The sequence below is a fragment of the Heterocephalus glaber genome, unplaced genomic scaffold, assembly GCF_053883595.1.
Source record: "Heterocephalus glaber isolate CG9 unplaced genomic scaffold, H.glaber_assembly_v1.0 deba00001509, whole genome shotgun sequence".
Taxonomy (NCBI): Eukaryota; Metazoa; Chordata; class Mammalia; order Rodentia; family Bathyergidae; genus Heterocephalus; species Heterocephalus glaber.
In genome coordinates this window covers 40,273,951-40,288,965 of record NW_028258325.1, presented here as the reverse complement: position 1 = coordinate 40,288,965, position 15,015 = coordinate 40,273,951, and the positions used below count along the sequence as shown (strand labels likewise).

The window sequence follows — 15,015 nt, the reverse complement described above, 5'->3', positions numbered from 1 at the left end:
CGTGTGTTCCGCGTGACTGGGGACCTCGGCAGGGTGTGGGCAGACCTGCCTGTCTGCAGTGGGGTGATTCGGTGTCTTCTGCGTGACTCAGGACCTCGGTAGGGCATGCACAGACCTGCCTGTCTGCCCAAATGTATTTTTTTAATAACAAGATCCATTTATATTTTTGTACTATATAAGTGATTCTTTCATATGCAAAACTTCTCTTTTTTACATTGTCACTGTCAAATTTAGTGACATGTTCATTTATATAGATGATTATGTGAATATCAGGTTTGAAAATAGTTTTAATGTGATTTTCTAAAAGGATAGTAAAAAACATTTTTTTTTTTACTAGAATGTAAATGTTGAGGACTCCTTTTTCACATTTTTGTTTATAATGAAATCTCCCTTCTCCCAAGATTCTTTTATTGACCATCTTAGTTCTATTTTATCTCACTGACTGGCATATTCCATTGTTACTATAATCCATAGAACTATTATTGAGGTCTCCTATGTGACCTCATTTCATCAGGGAGTTTTTAAAACCCAATTATCAGCCCTTTATGAGAACAGACAATGTGGGAGAGTAAACAGAGGATGGCCTGGAAGTGCAAACACCTGGGTTCTGTGTCTGCTTCTGCCACTAGGAAGTTGACACTAGGAGCTGTGTAACCTTCAGTCCATCCAGAATCTCTTAGGGCCTGTGCTTGTCAATAAAAGATTTGAAGGAGGTGTTGTTCAAAGTTTCTCACATATGTAACATGGTATGATTCTGTGATATCTGATAGAGCCTTCATGTGTGAAGTGTGTGTTTTGATTTGACTGATGTATTTATTTCTTTTCTGTTTCCTTAAAATTATTTGAAATGCCCTTGGCAGATGCCCAGCAATGTGAAAAGTTCTGCTATAGCTGTAAGGTAGAAAAAGCCACCTGGGTTCATAGCCTTGCCTCTGTCCATCCCCAAGTTTCCTTCCATGGAGCTATGGATCTGGGAGGGTTTGATTCTGTATTAGGTGAAAAAAGATAAGTTCCAGGGACATCATTACTTTTACCATTAACAGACAGTTACTTTCATCTTTTTACTTTGCAGAAGACAGAATGAAAATCTGAAAAGATAAATAGCTCCACAGGGTCTTCCCAATTGCCACTTGTCTGTATGTTTCTTTCTAGGGAGGCCAGGAGGTTAAGGAACAACTTTCTCTCTGTCTCTTTCTCAGATATATTTTGAATTTCAAAGGGAATAATAAACGAGAGTAACCTATTTCATGACCTACTTCTGCCTTTGCAATTTGGTGGCCTTCATTTCCGTGTCAATTTTCTCCTTTTGATATCAATTAGAGCTCTTTTCTCATTGACCAGTGTATTTTAGCATAGGAAATTTAAAAGTAATCATTTGATATAAATGCTTCTAGAAGAGACAATTACATTATGTGTTATGGGACTAGCTTATTGCCTGCAGACTTTAGGTCAGTGGTGGCAAACTTATGCATGCGTGTAATTTTTTTCTTTGAAGACCAAAGATGTTAATGCAAGAGCTATCTTTTCTAAACTAAAACCTCAGTATTCAGCACTGATTGCAGTGTTGGCACTTTGTGATACATAAGTTGGGCTGCAGTTTGGGGACTTGTCTCTAAAAGGTTCACCATCACTGTTCTAGGTAATAGGGTGGCTGAAATCATTATCATAGCACTGAAAGTCAAGAAAGTTAAAATCGTATCATGCCACTGGTGGCCAAGTTTAATATCATTATCATTTTGAAAAATATCTCATTAAAGCCTTGATTTTCACCTTTTTCTTTTCTTCTAGGCATGGCCTCCAGCCTTGTAGATCCTTCTGTGAGGCTGCAAAAGAAGGCTGTGAATCTGTCCTGGAGATGGTGAATGCCTCCTGGCCCAGTTTCCTAAAATGCTCCCAGTTTAGAAACCAATCTGAAAGCAGCAACATCAGCAGAATTTGCTTCTCACCTCAGCAGGAAAATGGAAAGCAATGTAGGTGTCTGTGTTGAAGTTTTTATTTTGGTATACTATTCATCAAGGTATACATGCAAATAAGCACACAGTTCAGTAAATTTTAACCAGGTGACTAGATCCCAGATCAAGAAACAGGATATTAACAACACCACAGAAATGCCCTCAGCCCCCTTCCAGCCTTACCTCACTCTCTCAAAATAAATCTGTGTCCTGACTTTAATCCCTTTAGGTAGCTTTATTTCTGAACTTCGTATAAACAGAATCATACAGTATGTAACCTTTTTTGTATCTTGCTGCATTTTCTGAGCATTATGTTTGAGAAGTTCATCAAGTTTTCATTTTGTGGTTCATTCATTCTCATTGTTATGTAGTATTCTTATATATGATTATACTACATTATATTTCTCTATTCTGCTTTTGATAGACATTTAAGCTGTTTCTAGTTTTCAGTTGTTATGAATAATGATGCTATGATTACTTTTATACATGTCTTTTGCTAAATGTGGTTATTGATTTGTTCAGTAAAAATGTTTTCTAAAATAGTTGTGCCAATTTATACTCCTAACAGCTACATATAAAAGTTATGCTTGTTTCAAATCCTTTTAATAGGTATACATAGAAGTTATACTTGATTCAAATCCTTCTTGATCCTTGGCATTGTCAGTCTTTTTCATTTGAACAATCCTAGTGAGAGTATTGTGATATCATTTTGTGGTTTTAAATTGTATTTTCTTGGTAAAATTGACCACACTTTCAAAGTTTTGGCTCTTTGAATACCCTTTTCTGTGACAATATCCTTGTCTGCACAAATAATTTGTCCATTTCTCAATGGTCTTTTTGCTGTTAATTGATAGTTTTGCATGCATTCTGGATACATGTTTGTGTAGTTTGAATCTTCAAAGTCCCCCAAGGCCCCCATGCTAAAGGCTGTGATGCTACTGCGAGGAGGTGGATCCTTTATGCAGTGGGGCCTAGAGGAGGGCCGTGCCTTGGAAGGGGATATTGGGGATATTCCCCCTCCTGGCTGCAGTAAGATGAGCATATATTTCCATCAGATGCTCCCACCATGATGTTCTGCCTTGCCACAGACTCCTAGTGAGGGGCCCAGCAATCATGGACTGACACTTCTGAAACCACGAGGCAAAGTAAATCTATCCATCCTTCAAGTTTTTTATTTCAGATATTTTGTTACAGTGAAAGAAAGCTAACACATACAGTGCCCATTGCATTTGAGTGTCATAAAGATCTCCCACTGTATGCTTGGCTTCCCATTCTCTTATTTGGATCTATTATGGAATGGAATGACTTAATTTTGAGGAGTCCACATTATTGATCTTTGATTTTGTGATTTGTGTGTGTGTTAAGATATCTTTGCTTACCCTCTAAACATACAAGTTCTTCTTTTATGTTTCTTCTAGAATTTTTATTGTTTTAACATTCCATTTTTCATCTACTGTAATTCTGGAATTAATTTTTGTGGCAAAATGTAGGAATTAATTTTTTGTATGTGTATATTCAATTGACATACTACCCCCCCCCTTTTTTTAAAGAAGACAATCCTTTTCTTCTGCAAAGGAGTATCCCAGTTGTTATAAATCAAGTGATCAATTGTGTATATCTATTTCTGGACACTATTTGACAGGAGTAAGCCAATACTACATTGAGTTATGATAACTTTATAAGTCGTTACATTGAATAGTATGTGCTTTCTTTGTTCTTAAAGATCATTTGGCCCTTTGTATTTAATATATATTTGAAAATTACCTTGTAATTTCTTTTTTTATATTAAATTCTTTTATTGGTACATTGTAGGTATAAAACACAATTACATTTCTCATTGGGAATCGTACCTTTATATAATGCATCTTGGTTCTTATTTTTTCCCCATTCCTAGCCCTCCCTTCATGCACTCCACCCTTCCCTATTTACAAAGACTTTATTTCCATTTTTTCCATTTCTCATCATTTTTTTCCTTTCCCTTCTTTCCTTTCCCCTGCCCCTCCTACTACCCCTACCCCTTTGGACCTTTTCTTCCTATTTTACATTATCAGTTATTCATTCTAATCATTGGCACATTTTAGGTATACAATTAATGACATTCATCATTGGAAATTTGCACCTTTACATAGTCTCTCTTGGTTCTTATTTTTCACCCTTGCCCGGCCCTCCCTTCAACCCCTCCATTCCTCCCTATTTACAAAGATTTTGTTCCTATTTTTCCATTTTCTCATATTAATCCCATTCCCTTCTATCCTTTCCCCTAGCCCTCCCACTTCCTTCCCCTTTGCCCCTTTTCTTCCTATTTCACATGACCTATTATACATTTAGTCCTTATTTACACTTTCAGTTTCTCACATCAGAGAAACTATTTGGAATTTATTCATGGTGTCCTATTTATTTCACTTAAGAGTATTGCCTCAATGTGCATCCACTTAGCTATAAATGTCTCTAATTTCTCATTTTTTATGGCTGAGTAGTACTCCATTTTATAAAAAAACCCACATTTTCTTGATCCAGTCTCCAGTTGATGGGCATTTGGGCTGTTTCCAAGTTTTAGCTATCACAAACTATACTGCTATGAACATGGGTGCACATATATCACTGTGGTATGATTCTTTTAATTCTTTGGGGACGATCCCCAGCAGTGAAATAGCAGGGTCAAATGGGACTTCCAGTCCTAGTTCTTTGAGGTATCTCCATACTGATTTCCACAGTGCTTGCACCAGTCTACACTCCCACCAGCAGTGGAGCAGGGTTCCTTTTTCCCCACAGCCCCGCCAGCATTTGTTATTGGTTGATTTCATGTTAGCAGCCATTCTTTCTGGAGTGAAGTGGAATCTCAGCATTGTTTTCATTTGCATCTCTCAAATGACCAGTGATGTCGAACATTTTTTCATGTATTTATTTGCTATTTCTACTTCTTTGTGTGAGAAATGTCTGTTCATTTCAGATGCCCATTTTTCGACTGGGTCTTTAAATTTGGGAGGTCTGATCTTTTTAAGTTCTTTATAGATTCGAGATAGTAGACCTTTGTCTGAGGAAGAGCAGGTGAAGATTTTTTCCCACATTGTGGGTTGTCTCTTCACACTGCTGGTGGTTTCTCTTGCTGTGCAGAAGCCTTTTAATAAGAAGAGATCTCACTTGTTGATTGTTTGTGCTACTTCACGGGCAACTGAGGTATTGTTCATAAAATCGTTTCCTACACCGATGTCTTCAAGGGTTCTACCTAACCTCTGTTCCAACTGGTTCAGAGTTTCTATTTTAATATTTAGATCTTTCATCCATTTTGATTTTAGTTTAGTGCATGGTGAGAGATACAGGTCTAGTTTTAATCTTTGGCAAGTTGAAGCCCAATTTTTCCAGCACCGTTTATTAAAGAGGCTATCTTTCCTCCAGTGAGGGTGTTTGGCTCCTTTGTCGAAGATGAGATGGCTGAGTGTGTCTGAAATTGTTTCTGCATCTTCTAATCTGTTCCACTGGTCCTCAGGTCTATTTCTTTGCCAGTACCATGCTGTTTTTATCACAGTAGCTTTGTAGTATTGTTGCAGGTTGGGGATTGTGATACCCCCTGACATGTTTCTGTTATCTAGAATTGCTTTTGCTATTCTGGGTCTCTTCTTGTTCCAAATGAATTTTTGGATTGTTTTCTCAAGGTCTATGAAGTATGCTGCTGGGATCTCAATTGGAATTGCATTAAATCTATATAGCAGTTTTGGAAGTATGGCCATTTTCACTATATTAATCCTTCCTACCCAGGAGCAGGGGATGTCTGTCCATTTTCTGATATCATCTTCAATCTCTTTTCAGAGTGCCATAGTTTTCAGAGAAGAGGTCTTTGATTTCTTTCGTTAGGAAGATTCCTAGATATTTCAGTTTTTTGGATGCTATTGTGAAAGGAATTATTTGCTCTATTTCTCTCTCAGTGAGACTGTCATTGGTGTAGAGGAAAGCTATTGATTTTTGTGTGTTGATCTTGTAACCAGCTACTTGACTGAATTTGGTTATTAAGTCTAGAAGAATTTTGGTGGAGCTCTTGGGGTCTTCTATATAGAGTATCACGTCATCTGCAAATAATGACAATTTGACTTCTTCATTACCTATCTTTATTCCTTTTATTTCTTTCTCTTGTCTAATTGCCATGGCTAATGTTTCCAGAACTATATTAAACAAGAATAATGATAGTGGACATCATTGTCTTGTTCCTGACTTTAGTGTGAAGGATTTCAGTTTTTGACCATTTAGTATAACATTGGCTGTTGGTTTTTCATAGATGGCTTCTATCAGTTTGAGGTAGAGACCATCTATTCCAATTTTTTGTAGGGTTTTTATCATGAATGCATGTTGGATTTTGTCAAATGCTTTTTCTGCATCTATAGAGATAATCATAAGGTTTTTGTCCTTGGCTCTATTGATATAGTGTATTACATTAATTGATTTTCGTATATTGAACCATCCCTGCATCCCTGGGATGAATCCCACTTGATCAGTGTGTATGATCTTCTTGATGATCGTCTGCATTCTGTTTGCCATCATCTTATTAAGGATTTTTGCATCTATGTTCATTAGTGAGATTGGCCTATAGTTCTCTTTTTCAGTTGGGTCTTTCTCTGCTTTGGGGATCAAGGTGATGCTTGCTTCCAGGAATGAATTTGGGAGTATTGCTTCCCTTTCAATTTCATTGAAGAGTTTAAACAGTAGTGGCAGCAGTTCCTCTCTAAATGTCTTGTAGAATTCAGCAGTGAAGCCATCAGGGCCTGGGCTTTTCTTAGTTGATAAGTTTTTAATTACATTTTCAATTTCACTGGTTGATATTGGGTTGCTCAGAATTTTTAGGTCTTCTTCGTTCAACTTTGGTAATTCATATGTATCTAGGAATCTGTCCATTTCTTCTGTGTTGTCCATCTTATTGGCGTATAGGTCCTGGAAGTAGGTCTTGATGATCATCTGGATTTCTGCTGGGTCTGTTGTAGTTTCACCCTTTTCATTCCTAATTGCATGGATTTGGGCCTTTTCTTTCCTTTTTCTGACAAGACTGGCTAAAGGTTTATCAATTTTGTTGATTCTTTCAAAGAACCAACTCTTGGCTTCATTGATTTTTTGTATCATTCTCTTAGTCTCCATTGCATTGATTTCTCCTCTGATCTTTATAATTTCTTCCCTTGTATGAGCTTTGGGTTTGTCCTGGTCTTCTTTTTCTAGAAGCTTGAGGTTCAGCAACAGGTTGTTTAATTGGGCTCGTTCTGTTTTCCTAATGTGAGTATTCACTGCTATGAATTTCCCTCGTAAGACTGCTTTCATTGTGTCCCATAGATTCCGATATGTTGTATTGTCATTGTCATTGAATTGAAGGAACTGTCTGATTTCTTCTTTAATTTCCTCTGTGACCCATTGGTTATTCAGAAGTGTGTTGTTCAATTTCCACATGTTTATGAAATTTTTTGAGTTTCTTTTGCTATGGATCTCCAATTTCATCACAGTATGGTCTGATAATATACAGGGGATAACTTCAATTCCTTTGCACTTACTTAAACATGTTCTATGTGTGAGTATGTGGTCTATTTTGGAGAATGAGCCATGTGCAGCTGAGAAGAATGTGTATTCTGATTTTGTGGTGTGGAAGACTCTGTAAACATCTGTTAAGTTCATTTGTTCAAGAGTTCGATTGAGTTCTAGTATTTCATTACTTAGTTTTAGTCTAGTTGATCTATCTATTTGTGACAGTGGGGTGTTGAGGTCCCCCACTACAATTGTATTAGTGCATATATGGCTTTTCATGTCCATTAGTATTTGTTTTATATAGTTGGGTGCACTAGTGTCTGGTGCATAGATATTTATGATTGTCATCTCTTCCTCTTGGATTCTTCCCTTTACAAGGATGTAGTATCCTTCTTCATCTCTCTTAATCAGTGTTGGTTTGAAATCTGCTTGATCTGCCAAGAGGATAGCTACTCCTGCTTTTTTTCAGGTTCCTGTCATGTGGAGTATTGTTTTCCACCCTTTCACTTTCAGTCTATGAGTTTCCTTTTGAATGAAGTGTGTTTCTTGTATGCAGCATATTGTTGGATTTTGCTTCTTGACCCATTCTGCCAGTCTATTTCTTTTGATTGGTGAATTGAGACCATTAATGTTGATGGTTATAACTGAAACATATTGACTTGTCATTGCCATGACTTTTTCTTTTTGTTGGGTTCTCCCCCTTTACATTTAATTTCTTGTCATGCCAGATGGGTTCATTCTGCTTTGCTTCCTGGGGTTGTGATACTCAATGTCTGTTCCTAGGCTATTGTGTAAAATTCTTTGGAGTGCTGGTTTGGTATTCATAAAGTTCCTAAGGTGCTCTTTGTCATGAAAGTATCTTATTTCTCCATCCATTTTGAAAGATAGTTTTGTAGGGTACATCAGTCTGGGTTGGAGGCTGTTTTCTTTTAGGGCTTGGAATATGTCACTCCAAGCTCTTCTTGCCTTGATGGTTTGTGTTGAGAAGTCTGCTGTGATTCTGATGGGCTTTCCTTTGTATGTGATTTGTTTCTTTTCTCTGACTGCTTGGAGAACTTTGTTCTTCTGTTGTGTTTCTGGAATCTTAACAATTATATGCCTATGTGTAGATTTTTATTTGATCAAGGCTATTTAGAGTCCTATATGCCTCACTTATCTGTATGTCAAGCTCTTTTCCCCTGCTTGGGAAGTTTTCTGCCATTATTTCTGTGAAGAGATTTTTTTATGTCATCTCCACTCTCTCCTGTTTCTTCATTGAGCCCAATCAGTCTTATGTTATTCTTCTTTGCATCATCTAACAGCTGCTGGATTGATTTGTCATCTTCCCTTACAATTTTGAAGCAATTTTTCTTTTCCTGGTCACTAATTGCAATCTTATCTTCTATATCTGAAATTCTGTCCTCACACTGGCTCATTCTGCTGTGTAGACTTTCAGTGGAGTTTTTCATGTCCTGGAAATCTATTTGCATCTGTTTTATGGATTCCATTTGTTTCTCATGTTGAGATTCCATCATATTCCTGAGCTCCTCTCTAGATTTATTAATCATGTCTTGCACTAGGGGCACAATTTCTCCTGTTATCTGGGAAATTATTTCTGATTTCATTTTTTCTAGATCCCCTTTTGTTGCCAGTTCAGTGGGTCCAGGTGGTTGAGTATCAGAGGGTTCCATCTCATTTCCCTTTGGGGTTGCTGTAGGTGATCTGGAAGTTTGGTTTTGAGACTTATTTATGTGTTTTCTCATTTTGACTGGGGTGGCAGGCTTTTAGCGCCTGCATGGATTACCTCCTCTGAGCTGGGAGAGGTGGAACAGGGGCTGGGAGCAGCAGTAGGGATGGCAACCCAAAAGCCCTTTCCTGTGGGCTTGGAGCAGCGGGAGGGATGGTGGCCAGGAAGCCCCTTCCTCTGGACCAGGAGCAGTGGGATGGTGTCTCAGAAGCCCCTCCCTCTGGGCCGGGAGTGGTGGGAGGGATGGTGGCCTGGAAGCCCCTTCCTCTGGGCCAGGAGCAGTGGGACAGAAGGTGGCCCAAAAGCCCTTTCCTCTGGGCTGGGAGCAGCAGGAGGGATGGTGACCAGGAAGCCCCTCCCTCTGGACCAGGAGCAGTGGGACGACGGCTCAGAAGCCCCTACCTCTGGGCCGGGAACAGTGGGACTCAGTAGCTTGGTCTGGTGGTCTGGTGTCCACTGCGTCTTTGTAGTGTGGAACCAGGTGGCTGCTTGTCTACAGAAGGCTCATTCGGCGTGTTCTGTGTGACTCAGGGCCTCCGTAGAGTATGCGCAGACCTGCCTGTCTGCAGAGGGGTGATTTGGCGTTTTCCGCCTGACTCAGGACCTCCCCTTGTAATTTCTATAAATGCTAAATTTGCATTGTTGTATATTTAAATTTGGGATACATTAAATGCATAAATCAAGTTGGGGAATTTTTCTTTACAACATGGAACTTTCCAATCATAAAAATGATATATTATGATATTTAATTGGGTAATTTATTTTATTTTAAAAGTTATTATTATCATTTTTATTATTATCATTACTTGTGATACTGGGGATTAAATCCAAGGCCTTTGCTCTGAGCTACAACCCCAGGCATTTTAATTTTTTTTTTGGTTATTATTTTGATACAATTTCTTCCTAAGTCAATAAGTTGCCCAGGGTGGGTTTGAACTTGAGAGTCTCCTTCCTCAGCCCCTCACAGTGCTGGGATAACAGGCCTGTATCACCCTGCCTGGCTTAATTGAGTATTTTAATGAGGCATTTAAAAATTTCAATAATTGGTTATAGGCTTAACCATAAAAATACCGCACATCTTTCTTGCCTTATATTTTTTGTTGACTTATGGAAGTTGTGATGTTATTGTAAGTTATGTTTTTAAATGTTTTTCTTTCTCTGTTTCTTTATATATAAGACTTTGCTAAATCATTTAATACATTTTGTAGTCTAGATTCATTTGTATTCTCTAAATATACAGACACATTATGTAAAAATAAGTTTGCTTCCATTTCCTCCTTTCTGATCCTTATGCCTTCTGTTTCTTCTACATCTGAAAGTTTTCAATATATCACTTTTAATTGTGATCCCTGCTGAAGGGCTTCTTTGGATACTATGGTCAGATTAACAAAATCATTTGCTGTTTCTAATATCTTAAAAATCAATGGATTTAAAATTTTATCTAATGCTTATTGAATAGCTATTCAATACCAGCTGTATTGAGATACAATTGAAATTCTTTGAAATTCATCTGTTTAAAGTATGTAATTAAATAGTTTTAATGCATTCATGGAATTGTCCAAACATCACACCAACTAATTCTAGAACATTTAGAAAGAAACCTTGTGTGCATTAGCAATAAATTACCATCCTTCCTTTCCTCACCCCTAATGACCACTGCTTCCCTTCTGTTTCTATGAATTTGACTATTTTGGGTATTCCAAATGGATGCAGTCATACAATATAGCACATTTTGTGACTGGCTTCTTTGACTTAGAAAAACATTTTCAAGGTTCATACATGTTGTAGCATATATCACTTTATTCATTTCTACTGTTAATACTCTGTTGTAGGAATACATTGTATTAAAATATATATTAATTGCAGATTTTGGGTCATTTTCACTTTATGACTATTAATGAATAATGCTGCTGTGAGTATTCATGTATAAGTTTTTGTGTTGACATGCATTTTTAATTCTCTCGGGTAAATACCTAGGTGTGGAACTGCTGGAGTCACTACTAACTCTACATGTAGCATTTTGAGGAAATGTCAGTCCCACTAGCAATGTATAAGGGTTCTAGTTTGCCCACATTCTCACCTATGCTTGTCTTTTTTTTAATATAATTATCTTAATTGACATAAAGTAGTATCCCATTGTGTTTTTGATTTACATTTTGCTGGTGATTAATTATATTGAGCAGCATTTCATGTTAGTGTTAGCCATTTGTACCTCTTATATTGAGAAATGTATACCCAAGAACTTTGCTTGTTTTGAAATTAAATTGTCTTTTAATTGTTGAATTTACAAGTATTTTTTATATATTCTGGATACAAGTTCCTTACCAGATATATAATCTTCAGATTTCTTTTTAACTCTCTTGGGGAGTCTTTGTTTTGTTGATGGTGTGAAGCAAAAAGTTTTCTAACTTTGAGGAAGTACAGTGTATCTGCTCTTTCTTTTGTTCCTTGTGTTTTTACTGAGATATCTAAAATCATTGCCTAATTAAAGGTCACTATTATTTACTTCTTTGTTTTCTTTTAAGAGTCAATGGATGTATCTATTATCTTTGATACATTTTATGTTTTTATGTGGAGGCAAGTTATTTCCTCCCATCTTCATTTTATCCTGAAAGATTTTTTAAGTATTCTGTATAGGGTGGTATTCTTAGTGGCAAATTCTCTCAGATTTTGTTTATCTGAGAATATCTTAATTGGTCTTCATTGTGAAAGAATATTGTTGGTATAAATAAAATTTTTGATTGGAAGCCTTATTTTCTTCAATTTGAATACATTTTTCCTCTTCCATTATGGCTTATGAATTCTTGTGGGAAGTCAGCTGTTAATCCTAGGCTCTGCTTTTTCTTTATGAGTTGCTTATCTATTGATGTTTGCAAGATTCTGTCTGTCTGTGACTTTTGATCGTTTGCTTATATATGTGTAAGCAAAGATCCTTTTGAATTAATTATATTGAGTTTTGTACTTCTTGAATATATAAATTAAAGCTTTTCATCAAAATTGTGAAATTTTCAGCTGTTATGTCTTGTAACATCTTTCTGATGTGTTTTTAAAAATCTCTGGGACTTCCTTTTTGCATATATTGATGCATCTTTCAAGATATTAAGGACCTTTTACATTTTTGTCATTCTTTTTTTTCTGAAATATAAACTAGATTATTTCAGTTTACATATTTTCAAGGTCACTAATTCTTTCACCTACTAAAATGTGCTGTTGAGCCTCTTTAGTGAATTTTTTATATCTGTCATTTTATTTTTAGCTGCAGTATTTGCTTGCTTCTTTTTTTCTTAAATCTATATATCTTTATACAGCTTTTGAGCCATTGTCATTATTCTTCCTTAGTTCTTAAATGGATTTCTTTAGTTATTTGAATGTATTTTACATTATTGATTAAAAATTTTTGTCTAATGAATAAAATGTCTGAATTTCCTCAGGGATAGCTTTTCCTGTCTGTTTTCCCCCCTTTGTATATGGACCATATGTTTCAGACTTTTTGTGCATTCTGAAAATTTTTTTTGTTGAAAGTTGGACATTTTAAATAATGTAATATAACAACCTGCAAATTGGATTCTCATCTTCTCTGGCATTTGTTGTTATTGCTGTTTCTTTTGTACTTTTGTTGATGCGATGTTTTGTTTAGTGATTTTCCTGAACTAATTAAGTTTGTTCTTTGTTGCCGCTGGCCACTGAAGGGTTTGCCAAAATAGAAATTTAGTGGTCAACTAATTATTGCATATAGATTTCCTTAAGTTTCTCAAACCAATAAATATCCATCAACTTTGTGTATGTTGGAGCACATTCTCAATACTGCCACAGGAAGTTTACACCTCTGGCTTATTCTTCAATTCGAGATTGTGCAAATTCTCAATGTGAACTAAAAATGAGATCTTTCTTAGGTATGCAAAATCCTACAGATTTATGTGGCTTTCTAGATTTCCAGGAATTACATTAGAGCTTTTGAAATCCCCCATTAGCACCTAATTCCCTACTTTTCTTTTGTTTTTTTTCTTGTTATTGTTTAGCATCTTGTTTGTACTAAATGGTATCCCAACCTCATGCAGTTGCAGTATTAACAGTTTACTACTTTTCTCCTCCTATTTCACCTTGCAGAAAAGGCTGCACAGAGTGAGATCTGATTTAGATCAAATAAAGACATATCCTCTAAGAAGTGTTTCCAAGAAGCAAACAGACAGGTCAAATAATGCCAAGTTCCCTGGTAATGGAACATTTTGAAGAGCTCCAAACAGATTTTGCCCTCTTCAAGTGGCTATATGGCTGCTGATACAGTTGTGAGATTGCTGAGTTTTAGGCCAACTCAGAACTAGCAAGAGGAGATGGAAGAAGGACAAGTTAAGATGTCACAAAGTGCACTGTTCACATGAAGATTCTTGGGTTATTATTGATAAATCTTCCTTATATTATTGCTTGTATTTCTAGAGTTCTGAAAACACAGATTTCGCCAATTTTTACCAACATTCTTCATGCTTTTTTGGAGGATAGAATTTTCAGAAGTCCTTGCTCACTGCTCTAGAAGTGCTTCCCCTTACTTTGTTTGCTTTTTAAAAGTCAAAATATCCTTGCTTTCCTGGAGTAACCCCCACTTGTTCATGACGTATTAGCCTTTTTATTTGTTCTTGGATTTTATTTGCCACTGTCTTATTTGGGATATGATTTTATGTTTTTGAAAGAGAACGTTGACCTGTGGTTTCCATTTCTTCTTAAATCCCTGTTTGATTTTGTGTTAAGTTTTTGATGATTTCATAAGAAGAATTGGGAAGAGTTTGGGTAAGATTGGTATAACTTCTTTGCTTGGTATTTAAAGTTTACTCTTGAGGCTATCTTAGCCTGGGTGTTTCTTTGAGGGAAGATTTAAAATTACAGACTCAATATCCTTAACAGATAAGGGATTATTTTGTTTTGTTTCTTCAAGTTTCTTTTGCCAAGTTATATGCATCAAGAAATTTGCTTATTGTATTCAAATTATCTAAATTATTACATGTAGGTATTCATTATTCATTCTCTTTTCAATATTTGTAACACATATTGTGACATTTCTCTTTTAATTTAGGTATTGGAAAGATACCTTCCTTCCAGAAATCTGTATCTGTCTTTTCAAGGCAATTTTTTCAGTTTATTACTTTTTCTTCTATTGCATATTTGTTTTATATTTCTTTGGTTTAATCTTATATCTGTGATAATTACTTTCTACTAATTTTTATTTTAATTGACTAAGTTCAAAATTGGGACATTTCATTCCACCATGACTCCCTTCCCCTCACCTCAGGACTTTACTTTGGTGTAAAGACCTGTTTTGATTAGATGCTAATCTTTCTCTGGTGTTGGACCACTGTATTAATTCCTGGGCTTGTTCCTCAGCTTTCTAGGCTCTCTTGTAGTACATAACAGTTTCTAAGCTATTAGAAAAGCAGTTGGCTTTCACATGTAGGTTATGGTTGCCATTACCTCTTAATTATCTTTTTCTAAGGCATTGTTACTTACCAAGAAACCACCAAATTCATGAAGCTTGTAGTTACCATTTCCTCTGTACTTCTCATATACTTGATGAATTACCCTACTAAGTGCTTTCCTTTCCACAGGTATACAATCCCAGTACCTCTAAGAGAGCTTTAACAGTTTGACTAACCCTTGGTGCCAAGGATATCTGTCTTACCAGCGATGACATCCTTACTTCAGTCCCAGTAAGGAGTAATCAGGCCAACATCCTCATCTTATCACCTGCTTTCTTGCACCACTCTTGAGACTCACAAGTTGGGTTTTGTAGAAACAATCACTGAAAAAGTTGATGTATGGGCATTTTTAAGACATCAGGCTTTGTGTTATGGA

General features: G+C 36.4%; 1 protein-coding gene across 5 annotated transcripts in view; it reads left to right on the top strand.

The window, feature by feature from the left end:
* Window positions 1-15,015, top strand: part of Corin (corin, serine peptidase) — a 313,304-nt gene that overhangs the window by 116,556 nt on the left and 181,733 nt on the right. For all 5 annotated transcript variants that reach the window (XM_087187861.1, XM_004849762.3, XM_004849761.3 and 2 more), the window contains one exon: window positions 1,789-1,970. In XM_087187861.1, coding sequence (XP_087043987.1) covers window positions 1,789-1,970 — 182 coding nt within the window. The remainder of the gene's footprint in view (window positions 1-1,788; window positions 1,971-15,015) is intronic.